Genomic DNA, 21,419 nt, shown 5'->3' on the forward strand with positions numbered 1-21,419 from the left:
TCGGCATCTTGGCGTGGCTGAACTCCATACCCAGTGATCAGCTCTCCGCTCCTCCCTGCCCCATCCGCCTCTGCCAGCCAGCATTCTGCTTACGTTGCTCTGAATCTGACTGTGTGAGATACCTCGCTTAACTAGAGTCCTGCGCAGCCCTTCTGTGACTGGCTTATTTCACTTAGCATCATGTTCTCAAGGTTCACCCATGTTGTAGCATATGGCAGGGGTTTCTTCTTTTTGAGGCCGGACGATTACCCCCCCCCCATTTTATGTGCACGCCACATTGTCTTCATCCGTTCCCCCACTGAGGGATGCTTAGGCTGCTCCCACGCTCAGCTGTTGTGAGCGATGCCTACAGACACCTCTTTCAGATCCTGTTTCCTTTTTTTAGATTTTATTTATTTATTTTTAGAGAGGGAAGGGAGGGAGAAAGAGAGAGAGAGAGAAACATCAATGTGTGATTGCTGGGGGTCATGGCCTGCAACCCAGGCATGTACCCTGACTGGGAACCGAACTTGTGACACTTTGGTTCACAGCCCGCACTCAATCCACTGAGCTACGCCAGCCAGGGCTTATTTCCTTTTTTTAACATATATTGGGTTGGCCAAAAAGTTCGTTTGTTTTTTCTGTAAGGAGGCTGTGGTAGTGCTTAGATGTCTTTAACTTCATTGGAAATAATTTTGTTAGATTGTTTTTTTTTGTTACTAAGCTTTGAAATATACCAGGCATAATGGATTAAGGCCTACTCTCATGGCCTCATACTAGCATAATTACCTCATTAGATTCCTTGTCTCCCTATGTAGTTGCATTCTGAGGGTCTGGGCTTAGTACTTCAACATAGGGATCTGGGTGGGTGGGGATACAGTTTAGCCCATAACAGGCATTTCAGTGTTGGCTGTGGAGTGAATGCATTCTTTTCAGCTGAACTATAGAAACGTTAGCTGGGCTGGGTGAGGAGGATGGGAGTTCTGTGACTCCTTTGAGATAACTTGTGGACTGATAACTTTCAGACCATATCCTCCTGTTACTTTTCTAAGAAGAAGGAGAATCAAGAAAGTGATAATGGCAGGGTAACATAGGGGACAGAGCCCTCACTTCGCCTCCTGGATCAATAGCACAAAATGAATTTAATAGTATCTGCCCTGATTCACACATGGTAGTGCTGTCACATTCAGTGAGAGATTATTTGTGAAAGCAGTTCTGCTAACTCTAAAGCAGTGGCTCAAGTATTGAGAAAGAAGTAGAATAATTGTGTTTCCTAAAATTATAAAGATTGTTGTGGGCTATCTACATCATAGCTTGTTCATACCGAGGTGAGTGAAGTGGAAAGGGTTAGCTGTCTCGTGGGTGTTGCGAACCTTCCCCTTTAAGGAGAGAAGCGAGGGTGTATGAGTTGGGGAGTCCTGTACGATCTATCCACGGCCCCTTGGTGGGGGGAGGTGGTGTCAGGCCAGAAGCTTATTGAGAGTTCGGTTGACTCTCTCCATTGCCTTTTTGCAAACAGCGAGCTGGCGAAGGATGGCCACACTGCTCTCAACACTCACTCCGTCAGCCCTTCAGAGAAGATTAAGCAGTACCAGGCTGGCCAGACTGTGACTTGCTTCTTGAAGAAGGTGAGTAGTACAGCCTTTGCCTTGTGATGCCATCCTTCCTCAGAAGGAAAGGAGAAGCTGGAGACAAGGGCCGTTAGCACCAGGCTTTGAGTCTGGGTTTGCTCCCATGCTGGTTTGTGGGAGACACTCTAAGGCCTCGCTCCCAGAAAACTGCTGGCCTAATCGAGGAGCTACGTTTACAGCTTATGAATAGCTAACAAGCAGCTCACAGTTCAACATGTTTTAGGTTAATTATGCAAGATGTAAAGAAAATACATCATAAGGCAAAATTTAAAATAAAAGCAGTATTGGATTTTAGACTATTGCCTTTCGTAAAGTTCAGAGGTGGTGCAGAATGATACTGGGTGCCAGGTTGTGCGTCCTAACCCCAGGTGGAACGGGAGTTCCGAACCCGGAAGGGATCAGTGAGAATTGTCCTGGTTGGGACATATGGGAGAGAAAGCGGGACTGGGCTTGGCCTTGGGGAGTAACTTCTTCATTGTCGCCAGATTCTTCTTCTGTAGCATCTATCTGAGCATCTCAGTGGTGCTTCATCCCTTTATTCACCTGGGTCTGTAGATGTTCATGGAGCCTCTGAAGCCCAGTGACTTAGAGTGGTATTTAAGGCTCTTCATAATATGACCTCACAAATCTGGCGTACTGGTCATACTGAAAACCTCCTCTTTTTCCTTTCTTGTCTTTAGTTCTATACCTGGAGTGCCCCTACTCCTGTTGCCTACAGTCCCTCAGGGTCCAGCACATATAACCCTCCCATATTATGAATTCTACACATTCCCATGGCAGATTGCATGTCCTCCATGTTGCCTGCTGCTGTAGTTATTTGCATACTCACCTGTTCACGTGATCGTCTCCTTGTCAGCAGTGCCTGGCTTGTATTTGTCACTGTCACGCCATATGCATCGTGGCTGCTTGATAGACGTTTTGTTAAATTGACTTGAAAATTAGGGTGTATGTTCAGTGTAAATAGTGACAGATCAAAGTCTAAATTGATCTAGAAATTAGACATTGGCCCCTGAAGCTTGTTGGCAGTCCTGGGCACAGCTGAGCGTGGTGGAGCCTGCAGAGGTCAAGGGGGTGGGTCCTGCTGCTCAAGAGCCTCTCCAAGGTCCTTCTAGCCTCCCTGTTAGCTGAGTACCAGGAAGGATGTATGTGCTGCTGGGCTGGCCAAGGCTCTGAGCTGGCCTCGGGGGTGGGGGCGTGGGCCTGTGAGAAGTGGAGGTTGGGAAGGGCAGTGGGATGCAGGGGAGGATTCCTATCCCTTGGGAAAGTATGGAGTTGGGACCCTTTCGGCCCCGCGATTTTAGGAGAGTCTGTATTTTAATGAAGGGAAAGAAGACATGCCTGATCTGTCTCATTCCATGTCTCCACCGTTTTTTTCTCCTCAGTACAACGTGGTTAAGAAATGGCTGGAGGTGGAGATAGCGCCAGACATCCGGGGAAGAATTCCCTTGTTGCTCACTTCTCTTAGCTTCAAGGTCAGTGTGCTTGAGCTGCTGGAGGGGAAGCCCAGGCTCCCTCAGCGTGGCTCGGTGTCTGCTGCGTGTTCACTGTGACACGAGGGACTGTGCCCTCACTCAAGGGTTGGTTTGGGAGACACTTGCTGTGGAGACGTAAATGCTGTGCGGCGTGGGTAAATGACAGGCCTTCCTTCAAACATCAGAGGAGTTTCCTTGTCCCTCCAGGTTCTGAAACATCCTGATAAGAAGTTTCGGATTGGCCAGGCCCTGAAGGCCACCGTGGTTGGCCCAGATTCCTCCAAGGCCTTCTTGTGTCTCTCGCTCATAGGTGTGGTAATGAAATGGCACCTGGTCCGGAAGGGAGGGGGTCAGACGGGGTGGGAAGGGGTCTCCAGTTACTGCCCAGGTTGAAGGATGCCTTTGGTGTTAGAGTCCTCAGAAAGCCTAATTAATGTGCATGGCACCTTCTTGGAACTATATTTCCTTTGGAGCTTTACTCTCTGGCCTGTGTTACTGCACTAAATTTACATAGATAGCTTTCCTCAGTCTCAGCAAGGGCTGTCTACCCCATGACCCTGGGATTTTTGACTACATGGCAGGGTAACCTGGGTCTTCGTGGTTGTCCTGGTCCCTTCAGTCTAGGAACCCCAGGTCTGGGCAGCCTCCACCCTCCTTGGCCTGTGTTTGGTCAGCATTCCAGCTTCTTCCTCGGCTCATATCCTCTTCCCTGAATCAGGTTCATTCTTCTCCCAGGTCCTCACAAGCTTGAAGAGGGGGAGGTGGCCATGGGCCGAGTGGTGAAGGTGACTCCCCACGAGGGGCTGACCGTCTCCTTCCCCTTTGGGAGGATGGGCAGCGTCGGTCTGTTTCACGTGAGCGACTCCTACTCGGAGACACCCCTGGAGGACTTCACCCCCCAGAAGATCGTCAGGTTGGCTGTTTTCTTCCTCTTTTCAGCTAGTTGTGGGGTTGTGGTTTTTTGCTTTTTTTTTGTTTTGCTTTGTTTTTTATTTTAATCATAGAGGTAAAATGCAATTATGTACCAGAAAAAAAAATTGCATAGAAAATGAAAACTTCTTTGGCTCTCTTTTTCTCTAAAACTTTCTGCCATTATTTACTTTGGTTTCTATCTTTCAAGACTTTAACACATATATAAATATAATTTTCCTTTATATCATATCATATAATACACTGTTCAGTAACTTGCTTTTTTCTCATAGCAGTTTATCGTGGATTTTTTTCATTTCCCATGCCAGTGTATCTCAATCAGCCTTATTCTCTCACCTTATTTTTAACTCTTTTTTAGTATTCTGTTAATGTGGCTTTTAATCATAATTTATTTTAAATTATTTTTGCTGACAGACACTAATGTTAATATCTTTGCACATGTTTCAATGCTGGTGTGAAATAAATCCCTAGAAGTAAAATTGGTCAAATGATCTTACACTTTTTGCCCAAGTGACCTCCAGAAGGACTGTGCTGACTTGTGTCCCTGTTGACACCAGGTGTGACCGGCCATTTCTCGCACCCCCGTCAACAGTGCATGTTCTTAGTTTTTGATCCTAGCCATCGAACAGGCGAAACTTGATCTCCCATTTTAGTATGCGCTTCTCATGTTTGTGTGGTATAAACATTTTTCATGTTTATTGGCTGTTTGCATTAGTTCTGTACTTGGCCAGGTTGCTTGCTCATTTTTATACTGAAACATTCATTTTTTTTAATTAAAAAAAGCTGATCTGTAGGTGCTCTCTAGAAAAGGATAGTAACCATTTGCAGTTGAGGGGTGATTTATTTATGAACCTCTTAGATGCACAGAAAGGAGCCTGTCTCACAGTTTTAAAACCATTTTATAGCCTGAATAAACTAGCGTTGAAGAGGCAGATTTCAGCTTGAGACGACGAAGACTTTCTGAGAATCAGCTCGAACTAACAACAGAGCGGACGCCTTCAGGAGGCAGAGACAGGAAAGTAGTAATTTGCTCTTTACAGCCAGTGTCCTGGCCACCGGCACCTGCCCGAGGTCTCAGTTACCGGCACCTGCCCAAACACTCAGCCACTGACCAGGCTAAGCCGCACAGAAGTGTGAGAACCTGGGCAGAGCACACAGAGGGGTTAGAGGGAAATCCAGGGTCACTTCTGCTTTTTGTGGCTTACAGATACAGGTGTGAGTTTTAGCAAAATATTTTTTTAAATCAATTTATTTATAGCCAAACCTAAATAGATATATTTAGTAGCATTCAGGTATGATTCCTTCATCTGGCAGACATGGATAATAAAGTAATTATTTAAGAGTAGACAATCTTGCAAGGTCTTCTCCTTCTTTAGGTTATGATGGATGCTGTGTTATAAAAGGCAGATACCTGTTGTGAGGAAAATTTGGACTCTGCAGTTTCTGAGTCCAAATTCTGCTGCTAAATTCTGTACTTTGTGACTCTGGGCTACTAATTGCCACTTTGGATGAGATATGTTGGGAAACCCAACCGAAGAGTAAACCCTGCTTACTTCCTGGCTGCCTCCCTAGCTAGCTCAGACCTCACTGCTCAGCTGCCTTGAGTCTGCGAGTGTACCCGGTCGTCCCCTGGTCACGGTCCCCTGTGGTCACTGTCTCTCCCCTGAGATCACACGCTCCCAGGACCTGCTACAGGGCTGGTCTCGTCTCCTGCATACTCTCTGCGTGACTCCATCTGCCGGGGGGCTCTCGTGTCCCCTCCTCTGGTCTCTCCTAGCACCTCCTTGGGTAGGAAGAGGAGGTAGTGTGATTTTTACCTGGCAGACTGGTGATCTGAGGCTCAGGGAAGTGACAGGACTGGTCTGCAGCCCCTCTGCAGGTTTTCAGCAGGAAGAAGAACGGAGCCCAGGTCTCATGTCTCCGAGCTCTTGCCCACTGGTCAGCCTCGTGGAGAGGACGCTGAGGCCCCTTGCTGTCCCCTGAGATGCTGAAATGTCAGTATTTCCTTCTCTTTTGCTCTCCTTCCAGGTGTTACGTCCTGTCGACTGCAGATGAAGTATTGACTTTGTCGCTGCGATCGTCCAGGTGGGTGTCTGTGTTATTGGGACAAGAGCAGGAAAACCCACTTAGAGGACAGAGGAGGGGCCACGTGGATCTGATAATAGTCTTTGGGCTTCCCACCTGTCTTCTCTGCTCGTCCGCCTTGTACCTTACCCCCTTTTGGTTCAGAATAGCTGAGGACAGTCAGGCTGCTGGAAGAACCTGTCTGCTAGGCTCTTGTTTCCCAGGGAAAGGTCCAGATAACCAAAGTGGGTATTCAGGTTGCCAGGTGGTGGCCTGCCTGGCAAGGGGAGATGAGTCAGCCCCGGGGTTCCATGGCAGGGGCGAGCGTGCCATGAGTGGGGGTTGGCCTGAGGTCAGCTTGTTTCTTGGTTAGAAATGGATGCCGATGAGGCCAAGGCTTTAGGTTTGATGCTGGGTCGGCCTCCCCCTGTTTCTGCATAGCCAGCTCACGGACACGTGACCCAAGCTGACGGGGCTTCAGGAGAGAGTAGGGCTGCACTCTGTAGCGACAGTTTCCAACCAGTGTGCCACAGGAATTTTTAAAACATGCAGTACCTGCCTATTTAGTCGGGGCACTGACCTTTTTTCTCTTAGGCTGTCAAATAAAAGAATGACAGCAGCCAACACAGTAGCTGTCTGGTATGAATGAATCAAAATTACACCTATTTTTTGTCAGAATGGCAAAAAATGTATTTTTTTGGTGTTCCTCAGACTTTTAGTAGTTTGTGTCACGAGGTGGAAAAGGTTGAAAATCACAGCTCTATCTTGCTGGCAGGGCCAGAATCGTATTCTTACCTGTGAGGCCTGCATCCCAGGTCCGCAGCAGGGAGGGTGGGGAAGGGGACTAGAGGTTTGTGTACATGAGCCTTTTCTTCCTTTAGGACAAACCCAGAGACGAAAAGCAAGATAACTGACCCCGAGATCAACTCCATCCGGGACGTTCAGGAAGGGCAGCTCCTGAGGGGCTACGTGCAGTCCGTCCAGCCGCACGGTGTGCTCCTTGGGTGAGTGGCGAGGGGCCTGGGAGGCCGTGCCGGACTGGACCAGAGTGCCCCCTCAGCCTGCCCGGGTCCGCGCTCTTCTCTGAAGGGGACTCGAAGGAAGGAGGGTCTATGAGTTTCCACCAGTTTTTAAAATTCCAAGTTGTTTTTACTTTAAAAAATGTTTTGAATTATTATTCTTATTCAGCATGTTGGACAAAGAATATGACATGCCCATTTTCAGTTTTAAATACATTTGGGTATTTTTTTAAATTCAATATTTGATCATGATTTGTAAATGTTCTGCAAAGTCACATAATGTGCACGGCTACCAGGTAATACCGCCCTCTCCGTGGTTGTGTCTCCTCGTGCTCTGCTTCTCTGGACTAGCGGCTTGTGAGGGACACACTGCGCCACTCTGGGTGGCTGGAAAGTGCCCTCCAGCCACGTTTTCACTGTGCCTGGTGGTTTTTCCCGGTTCACAAAGCAAGCCCTCTTTAATCTTTCCTTTTTTAGATGCATTTTTTATTTTTTAAAATTGATTTTAGAATGGAAGCGGGGAAAGAGAGAGAGAGATTGATTTGTTGTTCCATTTATGTATTCCTTGGTTGGTTCTTGTATGTGCCCTGACTGGGAACTGAACCGTAACCTCAGGACGATGCTCTAGTCAACTAAACTACCTGACCAGTGCCTCGCTTTATCCTTCTAAATGCCAAGAACTCTCGTCCGCCATGAATGCAGGGCACAGCTCAGGTCCCTGGGAAAGCGGAAGCCTGGGCCTGTGTTGCATCCGTGACTGCTGACCCTCGTCTCTTCCGTCAGCCTCGGCCCCTCAGTTGTGGGTGTGGCCCGGTACCCGCATGTCTCCCAGTGCGGCCTGTCCAAGAAAGCCCTTTGCGACAGACACCTCCCCGAAGGGAAGCTGCTCACAGCCAAGGTCCTAAGGTAGGTGCCTTCCCGCCCCGCCCCCTTCACCCCTTTCTCTGCGAGCCCTGGGAGGAGATTTAAAGGTCCACTTCGGTAGAAGGGCTTGGGCAGTGGTGGGTGCAAGTGTTCCGTCCGGCGAGCGAAGCCCCTTTGCCTGTAACCTTCTGCCTCAGCTGGTGAAAGTAGGTGCGGGGAAACTTCTCTGCATGGGCACCTGTCGTTGGGGACAAAGTAGGGGACCATCACAGCCGCACCCTGTATTTTGCTGCGAAGCCTGGGAAAGGAGCAGATGGTTCATTCTCAGGCACACGGAGTGGGTTCCAGGCGGGTGGGGCCGGCCCAGAAGACCAGGCCGGGGAGGAGAGGGAGGCCGGGGGCTGCTGCTGGTGCCCTCTGGACTTTTCCGCCGTCTTCCTCGTCCACCCCCTCTCTTCCTGTCGTAGCGTGAACCAGCAGAAGAACCTGGTGGAGTTGTCGTTCCTCCCCAGCGACACAGGGAAGCCGGACGTGTTTCCCACCCCCCCAGGACAGCCACTGCCAGCGCAAGGGGAGAGGCAAGGAGAGGCAGAGGAGAGAGACCACAGAGGGGAGGGCGAGAAGGAGAGGAAGAGGAAGAACCAGGAAAGGAAAGAAAAGAGGGAGCAGAAGTGGCAGGAGGAGGCGCAGATGCCCAGCAAAGAGAAGAAAGAGCCTCAGCAGCCACAGGCGAAGAAGCAGGGCAAGCGGCTGCGCCTGGAGCCCGGAAGCGAGCAGGTATGTCCCCAGGGAGGGCGGACTCCCCTACGGCCTCCCCTGTTGTGGGAAGCAGAGCGATTCAGGAGGCAGCCGGGCAGCTGCCCTGCCTTCCCTTGAACTGAGAACGGTGTGAGTCTGGCGGCTGGACACGGGGTGGTGCCAGGGGAGACGGAAGGGGAGGCATTGCCCTGGGCTGCCCAAGGGGGCTCCTGGGCAAGGAGGGCAGCTCAGCATTTTCCCACCTGTCATGTCTCAGGAGGGGGTAAGCAAGAAGCAAAAGAAAGCCGCTCCATCAGAGGAGGACGACAGTGGTGTCGAAGTGTATTACCGGGAAGGAGAAGAGGAGATCGAAGAGAGGAGTGTGCTGCCCAAGGTGAGGGGCGGCCTTGAACGTGGGCATGCGGGGGCTGCTCTGGGGCGGGCAGTCCTCGACTCCGGCCTAAGAGCCAGGCACTCTGGCACCATCCTCTTTCTCGATTTCTGTAAGACAGGAAGAGATGGGGCTGCTGGAGTCTTCCATTGGCCATGAGCTCCCTGAGGACAGGGGCCCTGTCTTACCCCTTGAGTGGGTTGCATAAAATAAATTGTGATCAGATTAAAGTCTAGTTTATTGAGTGAAACAATTAAATTAGTGGGTGGGTAGGTAAAGAGGAGGCTCGGCGCCCCCAAGCCTGAGTGCCCCTCTGCGAGGTCAGAACCGTGCTGCGTGAGCTGCGTGCGGACTCGGGGTGGGAGGGCCTCCCAGACTCGGGCGTCAAGTTCCTTCCACCTCAGAACGCATGTCGTGTCCCTGCCCCAGCCTGCCTGTTGCTTTCTATAGTACATGTTATTGTGTGTTTGCACGCACACGCACAAATGCATACGTGTATTTTTAAAATCTGTATCTAAATGAATTTATTTACAAAGAAAGTGTTTTTGTCACGACTGTAAATTTCCTGGGTGGACCTGGGCCTGGCCCTGGGATGGGGGGGAGGCTCTCTAAGCGTGGCGGGGGCCCCTGTTCCTCCTGGTGGGTGGGGTGGGGCAGAGGGAGCCGCCTGAGCCGAGTGCTTTCCTCACACACCTCCGTGACCCTCCAGGAGAAGCAGACCAGACCCGCAGAATTGCCCCGGCTGCAGCTGTCTTCCAGCTTCGTGTGGGACGTGGGGCTGGACTCTCTGACCCCGGCCTTGCCACCTCAAGGAGAGAGCTCAGACAGCGAGGAGGACGAGAAGCCACAGCAAGCCACGGTGTCGCATTTTGCAGGGCTTTGTCCTTCTTGTAGGGACCTCCTGGTGCCAGTCTCCTGTGCTTTGTGCAGCCTGTGGGTGTCTCTTCCGGCGGGGTGGGGCGTCCTCAGGCCAGGGAGTATTTATAGAGCTTGTAGACCGCCCTGCCAACTCTTAGCTTCTATCACAGGCCTTCCCAGGGCCTGAGGAGCTGATTACTCACCTTTTTTTTTGCCTTTTATAGAAGAAAAAAAGCAAGAAGGAAAGGGAGTTGGAGAAGCAGAAGGCAGAGAAAGAGCTGTCCCGCATTGAGGAGGCGCTGATGGATCCTGGGCGGCAGCCAGAGTCAGCAGATGATTTTGATCGACTGGTGCTGAGCTCCCCCAACAGCTCCATCCTGTGGCTGCAGTACATGGCCTTCCACCTGCAGGCCACGGAGATCGAGAAGGCCCGGGCCGTGGCCGAGAGGGCTCTCAAGACCATCTCCTTCAGGTCTGGGATTTGTCCCCCCAACCCCCGCTTTAGGGCAAAGCCTTATGACAGGAAGGGCCATACCTCCCCAGGTTGCAGGGTTTGCCACCTGTGGGTCATTTTCTCTTTAGCAGGCTGACAGCAGTTGGGGTGGCTGCCACCAGGGGCCCCCGGGGGTTCCCAGTCTCTTGTAGCTATGCCATCTGTGAAAGAGATCTGCTCATTTATATTTTATAGTCCTCTTCACTGAAACGGCTAAGGGTCACATTTACAAGAGTCCCTAACTTGGACAAAGGTCCCAGCAAGTAGAATAGGGAACACAGCTTCCTGCATACCTGGGGGGAAACCCTGCAGGCTGCCATTTTCCAGGCAGAGAGTAGAATGAGTTTCCCGAAGGCTGATGAAGAGGAATGGCCATCCTTTACTTCATGCTCTTAGTTTGGGGAGAGAATCAGACCAGAGATCCTGCTCCTTTCAGCTCACATCTCAGGCCACTTTGAGATTTGGTAGGCTTCCTCCCCGGGAATGGAGGTAGAGCCAGGTAGAGCCTCTGTCTGGGAGTCACAGACCTGGCAGGCAGGGGGTTGGGGTTCTTGCTGCTGTGTGAGCCGCACAGGACAGGGCCTCTCGGTGCCTGCACTTGGGGGAGGGAACTGAGGGCATGGATGGAGCCTGGGGAGGAGGATGGAGTTCCCATCGACGTGCCCGGAGTGGAGTGAGGGGCCCTTTGGGCTGAGACGGTGGAGCTCATGGGCTGACCGCTCTTCCTCCAGAGAGGAGCAGGAGAAGCTGAACGTGTGGGTGGCCCTGCTGAACCTAGAAAACATGTACGGCTCTCAGGAGTCGCTGACCAAGGTCTTCGAGCGGGCCGTGCAATACAACGAGCCTCTCAAGGTCTTTCTCCAGCTGGCCGACATCTACACCAAGTCACAGAAATTCCAGGTAGGAGTCTGGGCCAGCTGGCCCGTGGCTGGAGCATCCCCGGCCCTCAGAAACTGACTCCTGGGGGTCACAGAGGCAGCAGGGAAGAATCCCCACATTGTGGACCTGGTTCTAGCCTCAAGTCCTCCATGCGGGCACAGGATCAGTAGGGAGACTCCCCATCTCTGTGAGCCCGCCCTCTCCCCGCAGTAGCTGGGGTTGGGCCTGCGTAGTGATCAGGGTCTGTGAGCCGGAGTCTGCCTTCTCACGAGCAGAGCTGTTGCCCCCTGTGTCACATCACACGTTGTTCAGCTTGCCGTGGCTTTCCCACAGGAAGCTGGGGAGCTCTACAACCGGATGCTGAAGCGTTTCCGGCAGGAGAAAGCTGTCTGGATCAAATATGGTGCCTTCCTTCTGCGGAGGGGCCAGGCCGGGGCCAGTCACCGGGCGATGCAGCGAGCCCTCGAGTGCCTGCCTAAAAAAGAGCGTGAGTGCCTCGTCCCACCTCTGGGTCCAGTCCCTGAGCACACCCGGCTCTCCTATGTGGGCAAAGGGATTGCTGGTCCCCTCATCTGCGGGTGGTGGTGGGAAGTCTTGTTGAGGCTATATAGCTGTCTGTGTTTCTGTGATTATGTGCTCGTGAACAATGCACAGGGCATTTCGAGAGCTGAGCTCTGAAGACGAAGGAACAAAAAGCAGTCAGCACTCATTCTGTTGCCCCTGCGCCCCAGAGCAGGCTGTGCGCAGTGGGAGCCCTAGATCAGTGCCCATCTGTGCGTTTGGCCCTGAATCTGCCCCATTGCCCGTCTCGTTGTTGCCTGTGCCTTGGGACACGAGAGCAGGGAGCTGGGAGCCAAACTCAGTCCCTGCAGCACATTGTGGTGTGGGGGGTCCGTCTGCTCTGTGGGCCTGAGCTGTCCTCTCCCTGCAGACGTGGACGTGATCTCCAAGTTCGCCCAGCTTGAGTTCCAGCTGGGCGATGCGGAGCGGGCCAAAGCCATTTTCGAGAACACACTGAGCACCTACCCGAAGCGCACAGATGTCTGGTCGGTCTACATTGACATGACCATCAAGCACGGCAGCCAGAAGGAAGTCCGGTGAGAGGGGCAGACGGACCGGGGCTGAATTCCCTGTGGGGGCTGGGGACACTGGCCAAGCGGATGACTTCTAGAGCCACAGCAGCTCCCAGCACCCCCACTGTCTTACTGTATCGGTAAAAACAGCTTTGACGGGACACACCAGGTCCTGGGGCATTCCCTTTCCCAACTTCTGTTTCTGCCTCGGGGCCAGCCTCTGGTCAGTACCTGAAACCTGGTGGGAGATCCCCGGCCCTGGCCTGGGGGCAGGAGTCTTGGGTTTCCCTCATAGTTAACACTGTTAGCCAGCCAGAGCCTGGCTCTGACCGCAGAGAACGTTCCCAGGCGCACTCTCACTGTTGTCCGCCAGCATCGCTGCGGGCAGGGAGGGTTAGAGAAGGGCAGCCTGCGGGCGGGGAAAGTGCCTCACCCAAGCTCGTCACTGAGTGTTCAAGTGAGCTCTCCCACAGATGCACACCTCACGTGTGTCCCGTCCCAGCAGCTTTGTCCTGATTCACCCTGTGCCGTCGGGCCAGTAGGTCCTTCAGCGTCTGGGTGTCTGAGCGCCCACCTGGAAATGAGGGGGTGGCATCCCTCCCCCAGGGGGCGTGGTGGACGTTCACGGCGGTGGTGAACATGAAGGTGTACGTGGGAACGCTGGATGGGACAGGGCCTGCTCCAGAGCCCACGAGCAAGCGGGGAAGGTTAGCCAGGAGCCGTGTGGCGGGGACCGAGAGACAAACTCGGCCCTGCTCTTCCTCACAGGGACATCTTCGAGCGGGTCATTCACCTGAGTCTGGCCCCCAAGCGGATGAAATTCTTCTTCAAGCGCTACCTGGACTACGAGAAGCAGCACGGCACCGAGAAGGACGTGCAGGCAGTGAAGGCCAAGGCCCTGGACTACGTGGAGGCCAAGAGCTCCGTGCTGGAGGACTAGTGGTGGGTGGGCTCGCACGGCCACGGGCCGAGGCGCACCAGGCCAGCCGAGCCTCAGGCTCCCAGCAGTTGAAAACTGTGTTGCCTGGGACTCTATTTAAGTGCTGTTTTTTCTGCAGCGTCCTTGGGGTAATCCTGTTAGGATAAAAGGGCATTTGAGATTTCTTATAAATTCCTCTTTGTTATTTTGTTCAAAGTGGCGACTTCATCTTTTTCCTCATCTAAGACTGCTCAGTGGTTGCAGGCTCCAGGAAAGCCGAGGGTTTCTCCTTCGGGGTGTTCTTGGGGGCGGGGGGCAAAAACGGGAGGGCTGACGGCTGACCATCGGTGGTCAGGGTCCCTCTCTGGGCTGGGCAGGCTCTTGGGCCAGTCAGAGGGTGTCAGCGGGGCCCAGGGAGCAGGCCTGCCCCTCAGATCTCTGAGTCTCCGGCACTCTGTTGGCCTCAGCTCAGCTCGGCCTTCGTGGAGGCCCTGAGCTGGGGCAGAAGGACACAGGCACAGCCCAGGAAGGATACTGGGGAAGCCGGGCACCTGAGAGGAAAGCCACCCGATGATGACATCTTCTCTCAGCTCACCAGGGCCAGGTGACCCCACCTCCCCAAACTGGCCCCTCATGTGTGGCATGGGGTTAAAACGCCCTCCCTGGAAGGGTTTTGCCGTGACATGGGAGCATGTACGTTGTATGCTGCCTGGCAGCTCAGAGGCTCAGTGAGGACCTAGACTGGGGTGCTGTGTGTGGCTTTGGGGAGAACCTCGTGTTTCTCTATGTGCCTCCTAGCTCCTCTGGGGAGAGGCGGCTGGCGGAGGGCACCGGCTGACTGGATGGTGATTCCTTGAGTCCTGAGGGAGAGAAGACCACACGCCCGCCACACCCACACCCGCACCTCCCTTGTGCAATTCCCAGAAGGTCTCCCTGCATCGTTTGTTAAGTAACCATCCTGCATGTTCCAGAGTGCTCAGAGGCCAGCACAGACCCAACTAGCTGCAGCCGGTTGTTTTTCGGCTTGGTCTTAAGAGAATTAAAAAATGTTCTCTGGCAGAGTTTAAGTGTCCTTGAGAGCTAGAGAGCTTCTCTATGGGCCATGACTGAGTCGTGTGCCAGGAGGCAGGACCGGGACAGGGAAGGGCAGTGAAGGTTTTGGAGGTGGGGAGGCGGTCAGGCAGGGGCGGGCGTGGGAGGGAGGAGAAGCCAGGCTGGCTGGGTTCTTGGTTATTAGCACTAGGTTTCGAGAACTAGTCTCCTCCACTGAGAGCAGGATCTTCTGACGCAAGGGATTGAAGCTGAGCCTCCCTGTGAGAGTGGCCAGGCTCCTTCTGTGCCCTCAGAGCACATCAGATAATGACTGAGCCCGGCTGCTAAGAGACCGTCAGCCCCAGAGCTTTCCCGTGTGCCGGAACACCTGCTCTCCCACTCCTGTGCCCACCCTTCTGTCCGCTTTGGTCCTGCCCAGGGTCTCTGTGCCCTCCCTCCCATGGGAGATGGGTTTGTTTTTTTTAATTCTCACCAGAGAACATTTTTTTCCCTTTGCTTTTAGAGAGAGGAAAAGGGAGAAACATTGATGAGAGAGAGAGGCGTCAATTAGTTGCCTCCTACACGCGCTCAGACCAGGGATCAGCACCTGGACTGGGGATCTGCATGCCCGTGCCCTGACTAGGAACTGAACTCGCAACTTTTCGGTTGTGGGACAACATCCAGCCAACCGAGCCACACTGGCCAGGGCAGGAGATGGGATTTAGACCCGTCCCCGTTACCACCAATTGGCCGTGGCATGGCCCATCCCATTATGCACACACCAAGCGAGTCCTTTCTACTCAGAAAACCTTTATCAAAAGTGTAAATATATAAAACAAAGCCAGTAGCGTATGCTGAATTCAGGGCAGCCTCCCAGCTGAGCACCACTGAGCTGGGTGTCCTGTGAGGTTAGACACAAGTCAGCTGCATGACATCCTCCACAGTGAGCCTACTGGTGACTCATTGTCACCTGGCCCTGCTGGCCAGGGCTTCTCAGCCTTGGAGTCCCGCCAGGAAAAGGGCATCCACACCACAGTTCAGAGAAAGGGTCTTTCCTCCAAAGCTGTTGGCCAGGCGGCTGGTGGCAGTAGGAGAGGGGATTCCTTCGGGTCTGAGGGCCTTCCTGTCGGTGCGGACCACACTGTGTACAAGTGCTGTCCTCTGTCCCCAGATCACTTTGTTTCTTTCTCTTGGCCTGTTTTCCCCAAAAGTTGTAGTTTAAAAAAAAATGTTCTGTTGCTGCTGTGAGCAGGCGGTGGGGTGCAGGGTTGGACTGAGGACTGTCACTTGCAGAGGCTGGGAACTGGGCTCTTAGGAGACGAGCAGGGCCATCTCCATGTTGTCCGGGGCTGTGCCGTTGCCCGGCAGACCCTGGGCCCACTTGTGCAGGCGGCTGTAGAGCGGCAGGCCCTGCTTCTCGCGGTACAGATAGACGCCCGTGATGGCGTTCCACTGCGGCCGCGGCTGCGTGCCTTCCACGGGGAACTTGGCCGTCAGCTCCTCATCCTCCTTGCTGAGCGCCACGAAGCCGAAGAAGCGGCGCACGTTGTTGGCGGCCAGCACCCGTGCGTGCACCTCGGCGGTGCGCTGGAAGAGCTGGTCCTCATTGTTGCGGTACTGCTCCCAGTAGGCCTCCTGGCGGTAGCTGAGCGGCGAGCAGTAATGCTTGAGGCACTTGGTCAGGAACACCAGGATGGCCACCACGCCGATGAGCAGCCACCCAAAGAGCTGGCCAGAGAGGGAGCAGGGTTGAGGAGGGGCAAGTGGCTGCCTGGACCCTCACCCACCCAGGACGAGGTAGAGGTGGGCTGGGCTGACCCTGGACCTTAGAACTGGCTCAAGATTCTGATTCTGCTTCTGGAAGGGAAGCAGGCCCTTCTGGCTGTGATTGCACTGGGTTTTCCTCACTTTAACCCACACCTTCTCTGTTCTTAGACTGCCTCCCACATTTTCTGCCATTTCTTTAGCTGCAGCCCTACCACCCCCTCTTTGCATCATCCCACCACATGGAAATCCAGCTCAGACTGACAGGCTCAGCCCAGATGCCACCGCCAGGAAGCAATCCTGCCTTCCCTGAGTCCCCTTGTCCTGGTCTTACATCTCCACTCTCTGCCCATGTGCTTGTCTCAACTCTCACTGGGGTGTGAGTCTGTTGAGGGGTAGGCAGCTGGGGTCATCTTTGTTTCCCCATTCGTCTGTGCAGACATCTGCAGCTTTTAATCACCAAATTTTATTTCTGTGTCTTCCATCTCCTTCGGTGCTGCCTCCAGCCCTGCTTTTCTCTCTCTGTGTTCCTCACGGACCAGAGAGGGGACCTTTTTAAAAGTCTCGTGCTCCTCCCTGACTCTCCCTCACCGCCTGCTTCTCTAAGTTAATGCTTCCAGCTCAGCTTTTCCGTTTCTGCCCAGGTCTCTGCCATTGGCCTTCTCTCCCCCAACCAGTCTTCACTCCCTCAGAACCAAGCCAAGGCTGAGGCTGGGATCAGGGCAGCAGCTGCTGTTTCCTGACTCGACGTCTCTTCCTGGCCCAAAGGCCTCCCCTTATGTCAGCAGGGCCTGAGGCTGATTCACTGCTGGCCGGGGCCCTTCCTGGGATAGGAACGTGCTCGTCCCTGAAGCCAGACGCACCCCGCTGTCAACTCAGGGCCTGTAGCAAACGTTTCCTAGGCTCACAGGGGTTGGTTTGTGCTCATTCTGGCTGGAGTGATGGGCTTAAGGCTCAGTCTGAGCCAGAAGAATATTCTTTTAACATTTAAAACTCATATTTGGGACTGGAATTGTCCCTTGTCCCATCAGACACTAACCCATAGGTTACACAGCTCTGGTACCTGAGGCTGCTAGCCTAGTGCTTCCCTGGAGACTTTAGCCCCTGGAGGCATCCCAGCACCTCCCCTCCAGCCACACCTAGGAGAGGAGAGGAGCGTCCTTTTGCACAGCCTTACCTGGGACTCATACTTGAGCCTGCGAGTGACCTCCTCCCGGAAGCCCGACAGGTTGGCGGGGCCCTCCCCGCAAGGGAACCTGGCCAGGATTTCTGTGGCGTGGGCTGGTGGGAAGCCTTCTCCAGCCGTGAGTGAGGAGGGGTCCACAAACTCACTGAGAGCACAGACGTAGGCCTCGCCGCGCAGCAGGGAGATGACAGACCAGGTGACTGGGGCCACGGCCGCGCGGCCCAGGATGGAACTTAGAAGGAGGAAGTTGGCGGCGGCCGAGCAGTTCTTGGTTCTCCGGTACTGGCACTCGGTGACTAGGTTCCAGGTGTGGTTGTTGAGGATGACGCCGATGAGGAAGAGTGCGAGGGCAGGCACGCCAATGGCCGTCAACCCGTACAGGTAGTTCCTGGCTGGTGAGCAAGGGCAGTGGAAAGCCACCACAGAGAACAGCTCCTGGCTGCCCACTGTGCCCAGTGCCACCAGCCCATTGAAAATCATGACGTCCTTGCTTTTGAAGAAGAGCGATAGAAAGCGGAAGTTCTCGGCGATCAGGGCTGCCATGCTGAGGGGTCAGCTGGGCGACTGACTGCAGGGGTGGGGACAGGCTGCTGATGGATGGTGCCTGGCGAGGCTAGGGAGGAGTGCAGGCAGGCAGGCACCAGAGGGCAGGGCGAGGTCTGGTCATTGTATCACCTGGAGTGGCTGGCCTGGTGCTCCCTGCGGAACGGGAGATTACTGAGAAATGTTTGCATCTGCAAGCAGACAGAGGGGACCTCATGTGGCCAGGCAGGTGAGAAAGGAAGGAGGCCCGGGGGGAATGACGACAGCCACATTTCACTGAGCTCCTACTGTGTGTCGGGTGCTTTACAGCCCTTATTCCCAGCCTCCTGATCCACAGTGAGCTGCACACCCCTCGTGTCCCCACAGGAGGTGGGGGCTTCCCAGGGTGAGTGGCTGAGAGTCAAGTTTAAGTCCGTCAGCCTCGGACACTTAGGTTCATGTTGCCACCGCAGGATCCTCCAGGTGGGGTTAGGGATGACCCTGTGGCTGCGGGGATGTGGGATGTCGACTGGCTTTCTCTCTGGGGTTCCAGGCAGTGCTGATAGGCTGAGGAAGCCAGGGCTGTGACTTCAAGGCTTCTAGCCCCAGGGGAGGAAGAAGGTGGTGGACCTGCTTGTCATCCCTGCACCTCACGAGAACCTTCTCCTTTCAGAGATCTCAGGCTCTGGACTGGGTTAGGGGATCCTGACCCTCAGCATACATCATGACTTTTCTCTGGGCCTCAGTGTCCTCGCCTATGAAAAGGGCACAGATCATTCTGGCCCTTGCCCTCCTCTTAGGAATGCTGGAGGGAAAAGAAAGGGAGTAAACAATGGCCGATAACTGTCCTACATGTGACATGGGACCCTTTGTCCCTCAACTTCTCTCACCCTGTTGAGTCATTAGGGTGACTACCAGAGGTGAGGGAGGCTGGGATGCTTCTCCTTCCTGCAGATACCAGGCAGCTGAGGCCTAACGAGGTAAAGTACCTTGCTGGGGGCCATTCAGATGTGGAGGTGCTTAGGCAAGACTCAACCACAACCTGGGGAGACCTGGAAAATGGACCAGGGCAAGTCCAGCTCAGTGAGTTCGCCATTGCTCTGTGCCCATCTGTGAGAGCCCTGGTGAACCCCTCCTTGCTCACCCATTACCCTCTTCCCTACCCAGCAGTCCTGTCCCACCCAGCAGCGCTGGCAGCCTGCCCGAAAGTGGCTGAGGCCTGGGCCCAGCTCCCTTTGAAGGCTCCACCCACACAAGCCAAAGACAGCCCAGGGCGAGGCCCCATGCGCCCTTCTCCCCTTCCCTGGGATAAAAGTCCGTGGACCAGAGAAAGCCAGGGAGTGGGGGGAGGGGTGGGCAGCTGACAAAGATAAGGAGGCTTGCTGTGTTTCCTACCATGCTTCCGCTCTACACCACCACCCGTCCCCGGTGTCTGCCCTGGCTGTCCAATGGGCCTGGGCAGAGCTGGCCGACCACAGGAGGTATCAGGAGATGGAGGCAGAGGATGGTTCTAAGTCTCCCTAAATCACAGCCCGGGGGCTCCAGCCTCACTCTCTGGAAAAGGGAGTTTGTAATATTGCTGGGTTTGAATGGGTTAAAAGAAGTCGCTTCTCCCCCTCCCTCTTCTGCTCTAGGTTCCTAATGAGTTCCCTGTGGGTGGCCCTGGGTTTATAAACTGCACGCAGTTGGGTGCAAGATACTGGAACACTGGTGGGCAGAAGAGGGACCAGGCCAGTGTCGGGAGACCGCTGGTCTTGCCTCCAAGGCTGGGCGTGGGACCTCCAAGTCAGGACAGGAGACAGGCGGCTGGGGGAGGGGCAAGGCTAGCCCCTGCCTGTAGTGGGGGGGCCTCAGCTAGGGGCCTCTCTCCCTCTGGGAGACCCTCCCATGCTCCCCTATCCCCACACACTCCAGGGAGGGTCCCTTCCTTACCGGGGGCCGGCGCGGGCACCAGTGGCTTTGGCCTCCTCGGGCAGGGCTGTCTCTCCCAGTGGCTCTCAGACATCCGAGCTGGGGTGGGGCAGCTGTTCCACCCGACGGGCCCCTCTCCGGTGACTGTGCCCTCCAAGGGCTCCCTCCTGCTTTTCTCCTGCACAGGAGCAGGGCCGGTGGCGTCCTCAGGGAAGTTTAACTCCAGGGAAGAGGAGGAAACTGCCGGATGGAACTTGCACGCCGCCGGCCAGTGGAAAACATCCCCCGCACCAGGCTGGGGAGGGCGGAGCAGCAGAGGGTGGCGCGGAGGAGAGGAAGTTGGGGCTCCTGTTCAGCAGCTCTCGGCCCCCGCCTGGCTCTGCCTGCCTTCCCCAGCAGAGCTGCTGCGATCTACAGCAGTGGGACTGGTTGGGGGCCCGGCAGGGTGCCTTCCGGAGAGCTGGCCTGGGCCTGCCCTCCTGGCCAATTTCAAGAGCAGTGCCCATGCTTGACAAGGCACCCCTCCACTTGGATGGACAGGAGCTGCTAGAACAAAACCTCAGCAGAGTTAGGGCAGAGCTGCCATCAGACTGAAGCTGACCCATTGCAGGACCCACAAGGCTAGTCCTTCCCCTTCCCCCCACCCTACCCCCTCCCTGCACCCCCACCCTCACCCTCCAGCCCCATCCCCACCCCTCTTCTGGCCCTTCTTCAGCCACTGGCTGGACAAACCCTTGCCCAGCTGGCATCTTCTATCCAGTCTTCAGCTAACTCCTCAGGTACTGCTTCGATCTCAGAGGACTGATGATTGAATTCTGGAATCAGGGATTCTCTGAGGTCCTGTGGGGGCACCGTTCGGACTGGGGGTGGGAATTACAAGGAGGCAAGTTTTTGAGGGAAGCCCTCTGTAATGATCAGATTTGCCCAGGCTGTCCCCAAAAGTGGATGTGAGCCTGCCCCCAACGTCTGTGGGAGTATGCAAGCTAAGGCTGAAAAGTCACCGGTGGGGAATTCTGAAGAGGAGAGTCCTGTGCCAGGACAGGCTGCGTGACTCCCAGGATCAGAGACCCCCGGGCCCCCGTCAGCTCTGTAATGCTTGTGGTTCTAGAAGAGCAGAACTGCTGGGCGGCGTGCTGGCCTCTATGAGCTGGCCTTGCCCACATGCAGGAGTGAAGGGAAAGGGACCAGTCAGTGTTTATTTTTCAGATCCTTCCATGTGCCAAGCACCATTCCATATTCCCCCTCAAAGGTTATCTCCCGCCCTGGCTGGCGTAGCTCAGTGGATTGAGCGTGGGCTGCAAACCAAAGTGTCGCAGGTTTGATTCCCATTCAGGGTACATGCCTGGGTTGCAGGCCATGACCCCCAGCAACCGCACATTGATGTTTCTCTCTCTCTCTCTCTTTCTCCCTCCCTTCCCTCTCTAAAAATAAATAAAATCTTTCAAAAAAAAAAAAAAACAAAAAAACGTTATCTCCCTTTATCCTTACCATATCCAGAGAAGCAGATCTTTTAGCATCCATTTCACAATAGACATGCTGAGGCTCAGAGGGACTCGGTGACTCACCATGGGCCCTGCTGCTCTCGTATCTGAACCCACGTCTGCCTGACCCAAGCTTTACTCTTCCCACTTTTCCTTCCCAGTACCTCCGGGCTGGCTTTTCCCATCAGGAGCCCCTCCACCGGCACACACCTG

General features: G+C 54.4%; 2 protein-coding genes across 6 annotated transcripts in view; one reads left to right on the plus strand and one right to left on the minus strand.

Moving 5' to 3' along the window:
* Positions 1–13,526, plus strand: part of PDCD11 (programmed cell death 11) — a 39,711-nt gene extending 26,185 nt beyond the window's left edge. For 3 of the 4 annotated variants that reach the window (XM_028511728.2, XM_036027239.1, XM_036027242.1), the window contains exons 22-36: positions 1,499–1,607; positions 2,993–3,082; positions 3,290–3,392; positions 3,818–3,995; positions 6,041–6,097; positions 6,958–7,080; positions 7,879–8,001; positions 8,427–8,736; positions 8,975–9,091; positions 9,798–9,947; positions 10,171–10,418; positions 11,171–11,339; positions 11,652–11,805; positions 12,250–12,415; positions 13,160–13,526. In XM_028511728.2, coding sequence (XP_028367529.1) covers positions 1,499–1,607; positions 2,993–3,082; positions 3,290–3,392; positions 3,818–3,995; positions 6,041–6,097; positions 6,958–7,080; positions 7,879–8,001; positions 8,427–8,736; positions 8,975–9,091; positions 9,798–9,947; positions 10,171–10,418; positions 11,171–11,339; positions 11,652–11,805; positions 12,250–12,415; positions 13,160–13,331 — 2,269 coding nt within the window. In that variant the 3' untranslated portion in view covers positions 13,332–13,526. The remainder of the gene's footprint in view (positions 1–1,498; positions 1,608–2,992; positions 3,083–3,289; positions 3,393–3,817; positions 3,996–6,040; positions 6,098–6,957; positions 7,081–7,878; positions 8,002–8,426; positions 8,737–8,974; positions 9,092–9,797; positions 9,948–10,170; positions 10,419–11,170; positions 11,340–11,651; positions 11,806–12,249; positions 12,416–13,159) is intronic. The other variant, XM_036027241.1, reaches the window with a different exon arrangement.
* Positions 13,527–15,173: 1,647 nt separating this feature from the next.
* On the minus strand, positions 15,174–20,064 carry CALHM2 (calcium homeostasis modulator family member 2). 2 transcript variants are annotated; one of them, XM_028512371.2, is made up of 3 exons: positions 19,747–20,064; positions 17,284–17,991; positions 15,174–16,070 (listed from the first exon to the last, which is right to left on the minus strand). In XM_028512371.2, exons 2-3 carry the CDS (start codon positions 17,833–17,835, stop codon positions 15,654–15,656), a joined length of 969 nt encoding a protein of 322 aa, XP_028368172.1. In that variant the 5' UTR covers positions 17,836–17,991; positions 19,747–20,064; the 3' UTR covers positions 15,174–15,653. The 2 variants fall into 2 exon arrangements, with proteins under 2 accessions (XP_028368172.1, XP_035883136.1); XM_036027243.1 differs by having other exon boundaries at positions 17,284–18,026.
* Between the last annotated feature and the right edge of the window lie 1,355 nt (positions 20,065–21,419).

The sequence above is a fragment of the Phyllostomus discolor genome, chromosome 5, assembly GCF_004126475.2.
Source record: "Phyllostomus discolor isolate MPI-MPIP mPhyDis1 chromosome 5, mPhyDis1.pri.v3, whole genome shotgun sequence".
Taxonomy (NCBI): domain Eukaryota; kingdom Metazoa; phylum Chordata; class Mammalia; order Chiroptera; family Phyllostomidae; genus Phyllostomus; species Phyllostomus discolor.

Bases quoted from the DNA above. Each gene is read 5' to 3' on its own strand.
- CALHM2 (XM_028512371.2), bottom strand. From the start codon at position 17,835: ATGGCAGCCCTGATCGCCGAGAACTTCCGCTTTCTATCGCTCTTCTTC. The intron at 16,071-17,283 runs GTAAGGCTGTGC...CTCTCTGGCCAG, and splicing joins GGCTCAAGTATGAGTCCCAG to CTCTTTGGGTGGCTGCTCAT.